At 49.9% G+C, this 13853-nt stretch overlaps 1 protein-coding gene across 1 annotated transcript in view; it reads left to right on the forward strand.

Annotated features, from left to right (window-relative positions):
- SLCO2A1 (solute carrier organic anion transporter family member 2A1) overlaps positions 1 to 13853 on the forward strand; it is a 90363-nt gene that overhangs the window by 48170 nt on the left and 28340 nt on the right. The window contains exons 4-5 of the mRNA XM_037844648.1: positions 11603 to 11830; positions 12302 to 12400. Coding sequence (XP_037700576.1) covers positions 11603 to 11830; positions 12302 to 12400 — 327 coding nt within the window. The remainder of the gene's footprint in view (positions 1 to 11602; positions 11831 to 12301; positions 12401 to 13853) is intronic.

Here is a 13853-nt window from a genome sequence, read left to right on the forward strand (position 1 = left end):
AACCGACTTCTGGAGTCAATCCGTCCTTTGTCTGAATTTGTCCCCAACGGCACAGCCTTGAGTGTCTTCCTCCATGCTCTGAGTCTTCGTTCCTTCATGGTGAAATAGAAACATAAGCGACCCTCCCTCGTAGGGCTGCCAGGACCCAGAGGCTGGCGCGTGCAGTAGCCATTGCATGGCTTTTGTAACTGGTGGTGGTGGAAACAATACTTGTGTGATGTTAGGTAAACTAGTGGGTCCTCAGGGTCCTCAGTGAGGAAGCACCTTGCTTCCTGTGAAGAGCCTCACAGCAGGTCCTCTGCTCCCGCCTCCGAGCAGGGACCCTCCCTCCCGCCGCCTGGCCCCTGTCGCATCCTCCCACAGGAGTGCATGAGGATTTCTCTCCGTCGCTGCTGTGCTGCTCTGTCTTTAGGTTGGAGCAGCGTGGCTTGATGGGAAGAGCATGGACTTTGGCATTCAGATCCCAGTTCAGCCCTTTCCTTGCCAAATCTCCTCAGACAAGCTGCTTAATCTTTCTGAACCTCAATTTCCCTATCTGTAAAAAAAAAAAAAAAAAGAGGGCTGAATGTTGTGGGAATTATGGAAACCTTTAACAACTGATTGCTAATTTTAAAAAGGCCATGCAGGCATTTATGGATGTTTGGATTTTCTAAATGTCAGTGGGGTCCGGAAATGTGCCCTGGCGCCTTTAGAGAAAAGACTAGCTTCTCAGCCAAAGCCTCCAAGACCACGTCTGGGAGGCATGAAGCGGCTTTCTAAGATGGGAAACAGGCCAACCGGAGACCAGCTCCCTCGGGAGATAAGAGAGGAGTCTTTGGGAATTAGTGTCTGGTAAGATTAGGTGTGACCTGTGAAAGGCCCCTGGCCACGTCCAGCGGGAAGTCTGCCACACGCACAGACAATGGATGCGAGCAGGCAGGAACTTCCTCCGGCAGGGAAGGGAGAGTCGGATTTTATTTTTGGTGAGGTCAAAGAAAGACAAGGAAGAGTCACTTTCTAGTCCTTTATTCATGACGTGTCCAGCACCGCACCCCGTGCTCCGACGAAGGCGAGGAAGCCTTGAGATCCCCAGTGACTGCAGTCCTTTCATCAGTGGAGAACATGCGGGGCTCAGAGTCAGTGCCCCACCTCCCAGGGTAGAACCCACTCCCCTCAGCCGCGGGTGACATGCGGGGTCCTCAACTGAGGAAACCGCCTACGAACAAGGAGCTCATGACGTTTCAGTGGGGAGCACCCACCTGGGTGTGAGATGGAGATGCTGGGAGCTGTGGAGGACAGAGGAGGAAAGTGCAGGTGTGTTTGTAGGGTGTAGAATGGTGTATAGGAGTGAGGTGTTTCTACATATTAAGAAGCTGGGTGTGGTGAGGAGGTATGTGGGTGTGTGTAGAATGGGGTGTGGAGGTGTATGTGAGGGGGAAAGTGTGGGGGGACGAGTGGGGGTTGCACAACCTAGCCAGTTGAATTTATTTAACCTGAAAAGGAAGAGAAAACAAACGAGGGGAAATCACAAAACACATGGTATTATTATTCCAACTGAAAAAAAAATAACCCTGAACGGATCAGCAGAACAAAACCTAATGAGATTTGATGTGGAACATTTTTTTTTTAATACATAATGTAGGAAAGAATAGAAGTAGACCTGGAGAGATGATAGAAAACACCAGGCTGCTAATGTTGAGCGTTAAGGGAAGGCCTGGGGCTCCGTGGGAGCACTGCCCGTCTCCATGGCAATGGCAGGAAGGCCTCTCTGAAGACCCAAGCAACTGTTAGAAAAGTAGTTGACTCTCGGATGGCTCTTTTGACATCTGCGTTGTGGGCAAGTCACAATACCCCCCACACAAACACTGCAGGCGCAGAAACATGGCCCTGTGTGAGCCTCCTGGGTCTCCAGCGGAGGCCTGAGTGGAGACCTGAGCATGTCTCCCACCCCCCAGCAAGGCATCGTTAGTGTCTCTTGCTCAGGAGTGAGGCTGGGGTAGCAGACCTGCTCTGGTCAGGCACTAGGAGGCCGGCTGCATCCTGCTCCCCTGGCTAGTGGCTTCTCTGGGAGCTGTTGGCAGATGTTGTATCTCAGACCCACTTGGGGCCGGTGGGAGGTTCTCCTTGGGAGAATCAGTATCCAGAGTGGAAAAATGAAGGCTGGCTACTGTTCCAGTGGCTTTGGGTACCCTGGAAAACTGTTGGGGAGTGGGGGTAGCCCCCACGGACACAGGGTGTGGGCCCCTGATCAGCCAGGGCAGGGTGTGTGGTTTGGGGAAGACATTGAACTTCCTGCAAGGGAGACATTGAACTCCCTTCAAGGGAGACCTTGGGCTCCCTGAGAATCCCCAGACAAGACAGAGAAGAATTTTCTGCTCTTCTTGCTACACTAGGTGGAGCCAGGGCCTCTGGCTGTGCCCAGACACCTCTTATGGCCCAAAGGCTTGAAATGAGAGCCACTGGGGACATCCGGACAGCATGCATCCACCAGCAGGTGGGAAACCAGCAGGGGCAGCTCCTTTCTCTCAGGATTCAGAGTTTAGACTGGATACCATCAAAGAGGATAGAGGCTCAGAAATGTAACAAGAGGAAACAGAAAAGAGAAGTCAGCATGACAGAAGCCTGACCTATAAACCCACTTGTGCACATGTGGCCTGGGCCTCAGAGGTCACATAAGGGGACAGTCTGGGGCTCTGGGATGCTCTGGAGATCTCCTTGACTGGCCTCACAGAGGGGAAGGGCTGGGGTAGAGAGAGGTCTGAGTGGGATTCCCCACCCCACCCCTGTCCAATGACAACAGCTCTGCTTTTGTCTGTTTAGTACCTTTTGCTTCCTCAGAAGCTTTGGTTGCAGCAAGATTTGGTAGCTGAGTGTTTGCAATCAGACTAGACCAGCAGTCAGCAAACTTTTTCTGTAAAGGGCCAGATAGTAAATATTTTAGGCTTGAGGGCCACATGGCCTCTGTGGTAATTACTCAACTCTAGTTTTGTGTCGCAAAAGCAAATATTGGCAATACTTTAACAAATGGGCATAGCTGTGTTCCAATAAAACTTTATTGACAAACAGGTTGGGGGCCGAATTTAGCCCACAGGCTGTAGTTTGCCAACCTCTGGATTAGACAGTCCCCAAGGCCCACAGGTTCCCTCCAGGCACACAGAGCCTGACCTCAGGGATATAGGACCCCAAGGCTGCCTTGAAGTAGACAGTTGTGTGTTGCGAGAGCAGGCCTCTCCTTCTCTCCCATGTCCCTCTTTTCCTTAGATCTCCCTGAAATCTGCCTTCTATACAATACTCCATAAGTCCCAGTCTGCCCTCCGGAACACCCAGAACAAATCCATCCATCCACAGCTGTGGAAGCAGTCATTACATGAATCGGCTGTATTTGCTTCAATAGCTGCAGTCCCCTGAGCTTTTTCTCACAAAATAAGACTTCAGGCCCTTTGGGGGCCCACGCTGCCTAGAACCAGGCATGGCACCCTCAGGCTGGTCTGCCTTGAAAGAAGACAATGGGAGTCTCCCTCTGGATCTGGGGTTCTCATCAATGCAGCAAAAATTATGAGCCTATAGTCAAAACACCAGGGGCTTGTGCCCATAAATTTTTTCAAGCCAGGTCTCATCAATCCAGTTCTTGACTAACTGAGTTCTTTGAAGTTCAAGTATAGCTTAATAGGTTATCTCCATTAGATGTAGTCTCCTTAGTTGGGGACCCTCCTAATAGCCTGGGGTCTTATTTTGAATTTTCATTTCATTTTGAGTTTCTGATTTGCAAACAAGCCAATTTACAAATGATTTTGAGTTCCCAAATTGTGAGTGTGTTAAGGACAGCCTGTACCAGGCCTGCCAGTGGGTGTTGCTGGAATTTTCGGGAAGAACTTTTGAGTAGCTGGACTTAGGAAAATGAGGAAATAGATCCTTGAGAGCAGAACATTCTGAATGAGGTTCCAGGAGTTGTGCTCATAGCCTGAGGGCTTGGCACCTTTGCCATCATACTGGAGAACTCTCTAAGACGTCATGCATGTCACTCACACGTTTGTAAAGCTCATTTCCCTGCTTCCACCCACGTCCTTGACAACAGAGTTGAGCAGATGCACGTTTAGGGCCACCTCCTCACCAAGCCACACTGGCCCATCTGTGCATTCACACTGGGCATGCTTTGAGCTAGTTCTTTCCTGAGAACTCTCCAGCCACGTGCCCACATCTTGACTACTAGGATGTCATGACAAGTTGTGTCCAAAAGCTTCCTCCAGTCAATCAACACCATGCCGTGGTTTCCTGCTGATCTTGTATTAGCAAGGGAAATGAGGTTGGTTTGGCATGACTGGCTCTTGATGAACTCATTTTGGCTCAGCTAATCCTTTTTTTTTTTTTCCAAAGAATTCCTCATTCGCCTGTTGAAAAGATCTGTGACGAGTGAGTTCTGCGTCACACTCAATTGAAGTGTACAAATTAAGTGCACATCTCTTTGAATATTTAAATTAAATGGCTCTGAATTGCCATCCTGCTTGCTTAGATACGTCTTTCTTCCTTTCTATCCACTGAAGAAACAGCTTCAGTGATGAGCCGAGCCACGTGCTGCCTCATTCCTTGCCCTGGTGATGGTTCCTCAGGGTGCAAGTGCATGTGCAGGGCGGTAGGCAGGGGAAGACTGTTGCTAGCAATGAAACACCTGGCCTTGGTTGCACCATGTACAGTGGGTCTGGCTCTCAGGCAGGCTCATCCATCTTATGGCCTCCTCAATACAAGTAGGCGTTTTCCCCACAAGCCCCCTGTAGGGCCCCATGGCTATGTCAGAAGAGGTTTCTAGCCTCAGCCTCAGAACTAGTCTCAGAAGTCCCATCTTGAGAGCACAGCAGAGAAATTCCCTCCTTCTGCCCCTTCCTGAGCTCACTGTTCCTGCACAGAGCTAAACCCTTCCAAACACACGCACTTGCCCCCACAGCTCTTCTATTGCAATCCATTCACTGCTGGTGACTGGCACTGATCTTACTTGTCTCTAGTTTCTGGTCTCAGTCCCCAAGTTCTTAAAAATGTGGACAACATTGACTGTCCCAAGAGTTCTGCCATCTCCCTTATCCATTTGAGTTTTTCAAATTTACTGGTATCTTTAGATGAACATCCATCTCATTGTAAGATCACTATGTCCCAGGTTATGACGTATTCATTATTTTTAATCCTTTTGGGAGGACTGCAAGGTAGATATTATGTTATACCTGTTTTGGAAATGAGGACGCAGAAAGACCCCTAACCAGCGAGCAGTAGAACCAAAATCTGAACCCAGTCCATCTGGTTTCAAAGGGTGAATTCCTTGCCCCACAATGTGTCCCCAGGCTGTCAACCCGACTCTGTTGGTTTTCGCTGGGGGAGAAGAGTATGTTCTCCTAGTTTCCTGAGATGAAACTCAGAATGCACTTTCCCATAGAAATCAGTTTTAAAATGGAAGATTAGTTTAGTTGGAATGGAGGGGCAGTATGGATTAACAAAGCTTTGGGGATTCTGCTGGTAACCCAATTACTTCCTGATTTGCAAACAATCCAGTTTACAAATGACTTTGAGTTCCCAGATCCTGAGCGTGTTAAGGACTGCCTATACCAGGCCTGCCAGTGGGTGTTGCTGGAATTTTCGGGAAGAACTTTTGAGTAGCCCGACTTAGGAAGATGAGGAAATAGATCCTTGAGAGCAGAACATTCTGAATGAGGTTCCAAGAGTTGTGCTCATAGCCTGAGGGCTTGGCACCTTTGCCATCATACTGGAAAACTCTCCGGAAACACCCTGCCTTTGCCCCATTGTTCTCTTATGGATTGCTTCTGAGGTTTAGGAGCTTCTTAACCTCCTCTCAGTTTGACCTTACTTGCCTGCAAGCTCAGGGATAACAGCCATGCCCCTTCTGAGGCTCTGTCCATGAACTTTGACTTGACCTAAGAACCCGCTGTCACTCTCCAGTTTCCAGGCAGAATTCTCTTTCCTCTCCCAGGATGACAAGACTGACGATGAGTCAAAAGGAAGCCCCACTTGCCATGGCCTCCTCTTGTTACTTGACTCCTTTAGGGTCCTCTCTCAGCCCCAGAACTTTGTGCAGAGAACTCATATTAAACCCCTGACTGCCTTCCAGACAGCCTCATCCGGGCCACACAGCGGGATGGGAAGGAGGCTGGAATGTGAGCCCTGCAGGTTGGGGTGGCCAGACCTTGATCTGCCTTGGCGCGCCCATCCCCATGGGCCCCATAAGGAAGCAGATCTTCCTGATGCAGACCCTTCTGTATTTCCAAACCTGCTATGGGTTCAGAAGTTAAAGCTGAAATTCTGCATATTTAAATTGTGGGGTGAGTCAGAGAGTTGACTCACGTGCAGCTGGGTGGGGCTGGGGTAGCTGGAGGAGGGGAGAGGTTGTGGCCTGTTTCTAGTTAGCATTTCACAGCCCTGTGGAAATGGGCAAAGCCAGGCCCCTTGATGTCCTGCAGGAAAAAGAATATGCTCTGGTCAACTTGAGCCTTCCAGAAGTCTGCCCAGGAAAGATGAGGAGAAACAGACTGACATCCAGCTAATGACGGACTCCCCTTCCCCACCGAGGGCCCTCTGAATGGAGGATAGGTGGCCGTGGTGGGCAAGGTGGCTTCCAGAGGCTGTGGTGGCTGGAAGGGGTAGCATGTCTCTGACCTCACCTCAGGATCTGAAATGGCTCTAGCAGCCTCTGAGGAGGAGCGCGGTGGGCTTCCATGAGTTTAATGGCGAGTAGATGGGTTTGCAGAGTCCGCCGCTGTTCCCTGTAGACTGAACCTGCGGGTAAAAGAAACCCCGCCTTCTGGGATTGGATTTAACTCCTGTTTCCCTTTCGCATGCATCAGAACCTGGCGAGGATGGGTTTGGGCCCCATTCAGAGTTGGCATGAAAAGAGAGTTCATTGGAAGATCCTGAATCAATTTGGAATGCAGAATAGACAAGAAGGAACTGAATGGGCTTGGACTTTAATTGGGGCCAAATGGTTATTTTTTAAAGTATGCATTTTAATAGAAGTCATTTCTGACTTGTCATCTGCCATTTTTAAAGTTAGTGATAACAGTTAAATGATCCCCAGAGATTTTTGCCTCCTGGGCACTTCATTAGGCAAAATGTCATGAGGATTTTTGTGGTATTGGCATACCATGCAACATGCCGTAAAGACTTAATAAGCCAGTCCACTTTTTTTATGATTTTTGATGACCATTTAATGTCCCACAAAAAGTAGTTTTACTGGTCAAGTCGGCAGCCATGTTCCAATAAATGTGAATTTAGTAAAATAATGAGAATCAGCAAAATCAAGAACTAGAACTCTTGAAAGAAATACTCTCTGGCCCTTTGTTTCCCTAGGAATTTTTCATGCCCCTGCTTTCCTACAACAAACCTGGGTTTGTGGAACTCATACACTCCCCTAGGCTGTGCCTTCACCATCTGCAGCCACTAAGCTGGCTACGTGTCACCTCTTCTATTTTACCACTCAGAAACCTCCCAACTGGGTCAACTCCCCTCCTGTGCAATGGGCCTTGAAGACTGGTCTTAATCCCTCCAGCGTGTTCTTTGCACTGTACCTCTTATGATCTTCCCCCCTTCTGCTTCCTTAGGATACAATCCAGGCCCCTTCCCAAGACACATAAGCCTCTGGGAGTGGCCATCCCCCACCCTGGTTGTACTTAGGGGCCAAGCACACTGAACTTCATTTCAGGTAGTGGAGTGTATCAGATGCACCACTGAGCCCCTCCATGCAGTCTTCTCTCCTCCCTGCCCATCTCAGAGGCCGCTTTCTCCAGGAAGCTTTTCTAGAACTCTCCCCACCACAGCACTAGGTTTGGCGCCTCTCCCACGTGCTCCCTGGCACCCTTTCCTCCCCCAGCCCAGAATGGACCAGGTGATATGGTGGTTGCTTCTTCAATGATCTATGTCCAGAGGGTTTGAAAAGACAGCACTGGGCCTATCTCAATCACCAACTCATCTCCCGCCCCAGCAGAGTAATTACTACAGTAGTTATTAGCCAAAGAATGGAAGAATGAATGAAACTTGGCACAGGTTTCTTTTCAGCACTGTCAGGGTCCGTGCTTCCCACCTGTGGGGCAGGCCTCACCCTCACTGGAGCTGGGGGGTGACAGCCTGGGGCCTGGGCTTGGTCACTCAGTGGCTGAACTGGGAGCAGGAGCTGATTCTTGCATCTCTTTTCCAGTATTGTCATTTGTCTTCAGGTGATTTTTCACCAACTCTTGCATAATGACATAGGCCTGGCTCTGCCATCCCATAGTCTCTGGGACAATATACCACAGGGAGCTGCTGTCATAACAAGAGTGGCTGGCTCAGCCAAGCCCATTTGGGAGTGACAGCAGCCCCTGGTTTTAGGGGACTCAGACTTTACTCAATTTCTCCATGCAAAATGTACTTGAATCTTCTGAAAGAAATACTCGTTTGAAAACTCGGCAGCAGCTGTTTTATTCGTGGACCCAGAGTATGTGTTGGCCTTTTAGAAATGCATCAATTTAGCCAAAAAAGCAAGCAGAGAAGTATGTGGTGCTGATTTGTTGGGGTGACTGCACAGCTGCCCTTGGTCAGTCAGCCATGCCGACTCTGATGGGTTTGTAGAAGTGCCTGACCCTTCCCAGGCTGGGCAGCCTGCTGAGCCCTCTTTCCCAAACACACCCATTTGGTCTTAATAAGAGCCTAGGGGTCCTGGTATGTGCCCTTCACTCCAAAGACTAGCACAGACCGTGGCACATGGGCATGTCCCCATCCTGAGGCAGCAGCTTGGGATGCCCCATGAGGCTCCTCTGCCCCTGTGGCCCTCCTGCAGCTCCTCACCCTCTTCAGGACTTGGCCCCTTCCTAAAATCCTCTGAGGCCTTTGAAAGTCAAGGTCACCAGATAGGCAGTGGAGGATTCAGGACCAACCTGGGTCCCAGGCTCCCAGTAGAGCAACATCTGTTGACCTTGCCTGCCCATGGAAGGATGCCGGAGTGGTGGGAGACCCCACAGTCTCTCTCAGCAGGAGCATTTTACAATTCTGTACTTCTAGACTAAAGAGATTGTCCTGAGACCCTTGCAGCCTCAGCCACCTCCCTTCAAGAGGGCAGGACACAGCCATCAGGCCTTCCAACAGACCAGCAGGGTCCAACATCTCATGCCTTGTACTGGACCCATAGCCTTCTGGCTCTTTAAGGACCACAGGGAATCTCTCTATCTGCCCACCTTCTGGTCTCTGCCCCCAGGGAAACAGGTTTGGAGAAATCTAGTGATTTGCTCAAGATGACACAACTACCTATGGCTAACACCAATTTCATGACACATGTGGAGTGTATTTATTTCATCTTGTCTCAGGGTTCAGCAAAAAATCCCGGCAGCCAGCCCCTTTCCAGGACACCTCTACCTGGGAGGAAACAGGTGTAAGATTCCAGCCACCCACTGAGGTCAGAGTGCTTTGGGTGTGTTTGAATGGGGCTGGGATGGGAAAATTCTCACTCCAGCCTTGCTCCTCCTTCCCTGCAAAAGCTTAAGTGTCTCTTCTCTCTTTCCAAAGCTGCAATTTCAGGGTTGACTACCTAGTGGACTTTGAGTCAAACAGAACCAAGTTCAAATCCCAGCTCTGCCCCAAATCAGTCACTTAGGTGGGCCAGTAATGTCTGTGAGCAGGAGTCGAATGTCCCAGGCTCAGCACAGTGTCCAGAACATTCTGCAATGAAGTTCAAAATTTCTGGTGCTAGAACTTGGGTCTGTAGGTCAGGGAAGTCTTGACACCCCCCAAGGGAGAGGGGAAGGTGGAGTGGGGAGAGCTGGGCAGAGGAACACAGCCCTAGTGTGAGAGATGCCTTTGCAGGCCCAGGCTGAGCAGAAGGGCAATAGGAACAGAATAAAGAAAAACGAATGGGAGAGAAGTTAAATTTTGAGTATATTTGTTTATGAAAAACTTTTTAATCTAAAACTTTTATGATTGCTTTGTTTCAAAATTGAATGCATTCATTACAGAAAAATTAGAAAATGCATTTATTTAAGCAGACAGAAAAAGATTACCACAATCCCATCAGGAAGAGCCATGGTCTTCCAGAGCTTTTCTCTGCGTATGCGATTAGTCAGTCCACATAAGTTTTATAAATTAGAGATCATGTTCTTCTCTAAACTGCTGGGTATTTTTTGAACTGAACGAGATTCTTCAACTGCCTTTCTCTGTTAATGATCCTACATGCCCACCCTAATTCTAAGAGGGCTGCTATTTCATTGTGCAATTGTACCACTCTTTATTCGAATTCTGATTTAAAGGCAGGATACTGAGAGTGGAATCGGAGGAGAGAGGCACACAGGGAACACTAACCAAAGTCCGGGGCCTGGCTGCTTGCAGCTGGTGTCAGGTCCAGATAACATTGACCAGACAGATGCCACCCTGTCCCCCTTTGCTTTCCCCAGACAGGCCTCCTGACAGATAAGAGAGTCCCCAGGACAGCAGTTTTCAAATACGTCCTGTACAGATGCTGATGTAGAGAACTGTCAGTGGTGGGCTGGGCTGGACGCATGGTGGGGAGGGAGAGGACATGAGGAGGGCAGCACCCCCGGGACCCCCCACCCAGAGCAGCACTGGCAGAGTCCAGTGTGAGAAGCAGATCTCATCCACAAACCTCATTTTCCCTCTGCGTGGTACTTTGAGATCCACCATCAGGATCATACCCTCTCTGGGAACAGCACAAATGAGGATTAAACGGAATTGCATTAGTGTTAAGTGAACAACCCCACGGAGCAAGATCTGTGACGTCAGTGGTGTCCTTTGGCCTGGACAAGGCAGGAAAGAAGGAATCTCATGAAAACAAGCCCTCACGAGCCCTCAAGGCCTTGGAGAGCTCAGCAATGCTGATTGTTTAGTGTGGGCCAAATTAAAACCAGGCATGGAAGTGGCAGCCCCAGCCTGGCTGGGTCCCCATAGCCACAGAGACCAGCTCGCAGGCCACACTGGGGGTGTCAGTGGCTTGCACAGGAGGGCCTTGAGGTGCAGCCTGGCCCCTTGGGTGCAGCCTCAGTTTCCCCATCTGTAATAAGAGGGTCTCAAAGTCCCTCCAGCTTCAGAAGGTTCTGTGGCTCTGGGGAGCTGTCCTATGGTAAGGACAGTGAGTGTCTTAGGCAGTAGGTCATCCAGTGTGATGTGATGCAGGGCTCATTTAGGAATGAGGGCTCTAGGCGTCTGGGAGGGAAGCGTCTGTCTGGGAGGTGACACCATCTTCGGTGGGGCAGAATGACCTGAAGAGCCATACCCTGGGAGCCTCAAGCACCAGGGCTGAGCCCCAGCTTTGAGCTGGCCCCTCCTTTTCCAGCCAGGTGACCCTTTCCTCCAAGATGAAGGTATTGACCCCTCCATGCTCAGCTGCCCACCATTCCCCGTGGAGGAAAAAGAATAGACATCCATGAGAGGAAGGTTCCTCTTCCACCTAAGAAGGGCTGCTCTTAGAGGAAGCCCACTCTCACCTTTGTTTCTAGAATCCCTCCTACGGTCCACATGGAAGGAGGTGACCACGTCCTACTCTCCAGCACTCTCCAGACTCTGGCCCTGAGATGACCCTTCCCCAAGGAGCCTAGAGAAAGGCCAGGTTTGGAGGCCGGCTGGTGGAGAGCAGCATGCACTTTCATTGCAGGGAACAGCAGCCACTTCCAGGCCGAGCTCTGTCAGAAGCATTGGCAGGAGCTGCCCCCCAGCAGGTGCCACAGCACCACCCAGGACATCCAGAAGGAGGAGAGCAGCATGTGGGGCCTGATGGTGGTTGCCCAGCTGCTGGCTGGCATCGGGACAGTGCCCATTCAGCCATTTGGGATCTCCTATGTGGATGACTTTTCGGAGCCCAACAATTCGCCCCTGTACATCTGTGAGTTGTGTGCTTGAGAAAGGCTGACGGGAGGGTGTCAGGTCCTGACATGGTACTTGCCAGGCACTGACTTGACAGGGCACATGGGGGGTTGAAACCAAGTCTGACCCCACCCCCGCCCCTACCCCCAGCAAATGAGTCCAGAGGCTTGGGGATCAGTCAGAACTGGGTTTGGATGCTGGCTCTGTTATTTAACATCAACACGCCCCTGGGCTGCATCTTTCAAAAGCCTTGGGGGATGTTTCCTTCCTGGCAGGCAGGCCTCCCCTCAGTTAGCTAGAGGAGAAGCTGGTTCTGCACACCTTGAGGTCATGAGTGGTTCTGGCCTTGTTTGAGCAAGAGGCCACAGGTGTGGGCTTGTCAGGACCAGGGGGAGATAGAGTGACACCTAGGAATCCCCTTAACTTGGGAGCTTGGGACTGCCAAACCCTCTCAACTCCCTCAGCCTCCTTTCCCTGCTTCCATTTCCAGCCATCTTATTTGCCATCGCTGTATTTGGACCGGCTTTTGGGTATCTGCTGAGCTCTGTCATACTGCAGATCTTTGTGGACTATGGCAGAGTCGACACAGGTAAGTGTGTATGGAGGATGCTCATCCCCATCACCAGTTCCAGCAAACAGCCCTCACCATCCCATCAGGGCAGAGAATGACACTCCAACTCCAAATGCTTGTGTGCCACCACCTCCCTCCCTCACTCATTCCTCCAGTCCCTCAGACAGCCAGGAACACACAGTGTGCACCAACTCTCGACAGGGCCTGTGCTGGCTACTGTGGGAAATGCACTGCTGAAGAAAACACGCTTTCTGCCCTCAGGAAGTTTGCAGTGGGGAAATCTTGCAACCCAGGACAGGGTCTCAGGGGTTGCCACCACAGCCATCTTGGTGGTGGTATTAAAAACAATTCTAAGTTCTTTGATTCTAAAATGTGGATTGTTTATAAAAAATTTTAGAAGAGCTTCTTTGGGGACAAAGAAAAAAAAACACAACATAAAATATACACATACATCCAGAGGGTATAACATTGTATTTAAATGTGTGGGCACTGGTATTGGACTGTCTGTTTCTGATCCTGGTTTTACTTCTTATTAGCTGAGTGACCTTGGACAAGTAACTTCATGTGCCTCAGATTCCACATATGTAAATGAGGCTAATGGTGCTAAAATAGAGTTGTTGTAAAACTTAGAACATGCCTGATTACATATTGTGGTTAACAGGTATGTGCTCCTATTCTTCAAAAAATGGTACAGAATAAATCATGATGAATCTTAGAATGAGAAAATACAGTCCATAGGCAAGACCACATATACTGATTTCACCATTTAGGGAGCCAGCTCCAAGATGAATCCAACAAGAATTTATTGCCTTCCCTAAGTTTGTCCTACCCTCAGCTGCCCACAAGGCAGGGAGAGTCAATATCTTAACAGAGTGGCAGGCAAAGTGCCTTTAAGTTCAAAGGAAGGAGAGAGTGCCGCTACACAACATGATCACGGAGGGCTTCCTGGGAAGGTGACATGTGCTTTGAGCCATGACAGATGGGTGGGCTTTCAGCAGATAGCCATGAGGGTTCAGGCCTTCCCAGGTGGAGGAAGCCACCTGAATAAAGTCAAGAAGGTTGAACATGTGGGGAGTGTGTGAGTAGTATGTAGGGTTCCCATTTGCCAGAAGATGTGGTTGGAAGGCAGGTCTGAGCCAGACCCTCAAGAAGACATCCCCAGCAGGGCCCAGCCCACAAACCAGAGGGTTCCAATTACATAAAGAATATGGCAAGCTTTAAACCTGACCCGTGCTTCCAGAGCCTACAGACTCTTTTCCCTGTAGCTGTCAGACCACAGTGTCATCTGCCCGGTATCATTTGCCTGTACTGCAAATGAAAGTGGAAAGCCAGGGGGCAGTTCTCCTCTCTCGGGGTCAAAGCATCCTTGCCTTTTTGCTAGTACTTCTTGAGTTGGCTCCTGTTGGTAGCTCCAAAAGACCAGCAACTGACATTCTCATCTAGCCCAGGACAGTGCCCAGAGATGCCTGTC

The sequence above is a fragment of the Choloepus didactylus genome, chromosome 1, assembly GCF_015220235.1.
Source record: "Choloepus didactylus isolate mChoDid1 chromosome 1, mChoDid1.pri, whole genome shotgun sequence".
NCBI classification, from domain to species: Eukaryota; Metazoa; Chordata; class Mammalia; order Pilosa; family Megalonychidae; genus Choloepus; species Choloepus didactylus.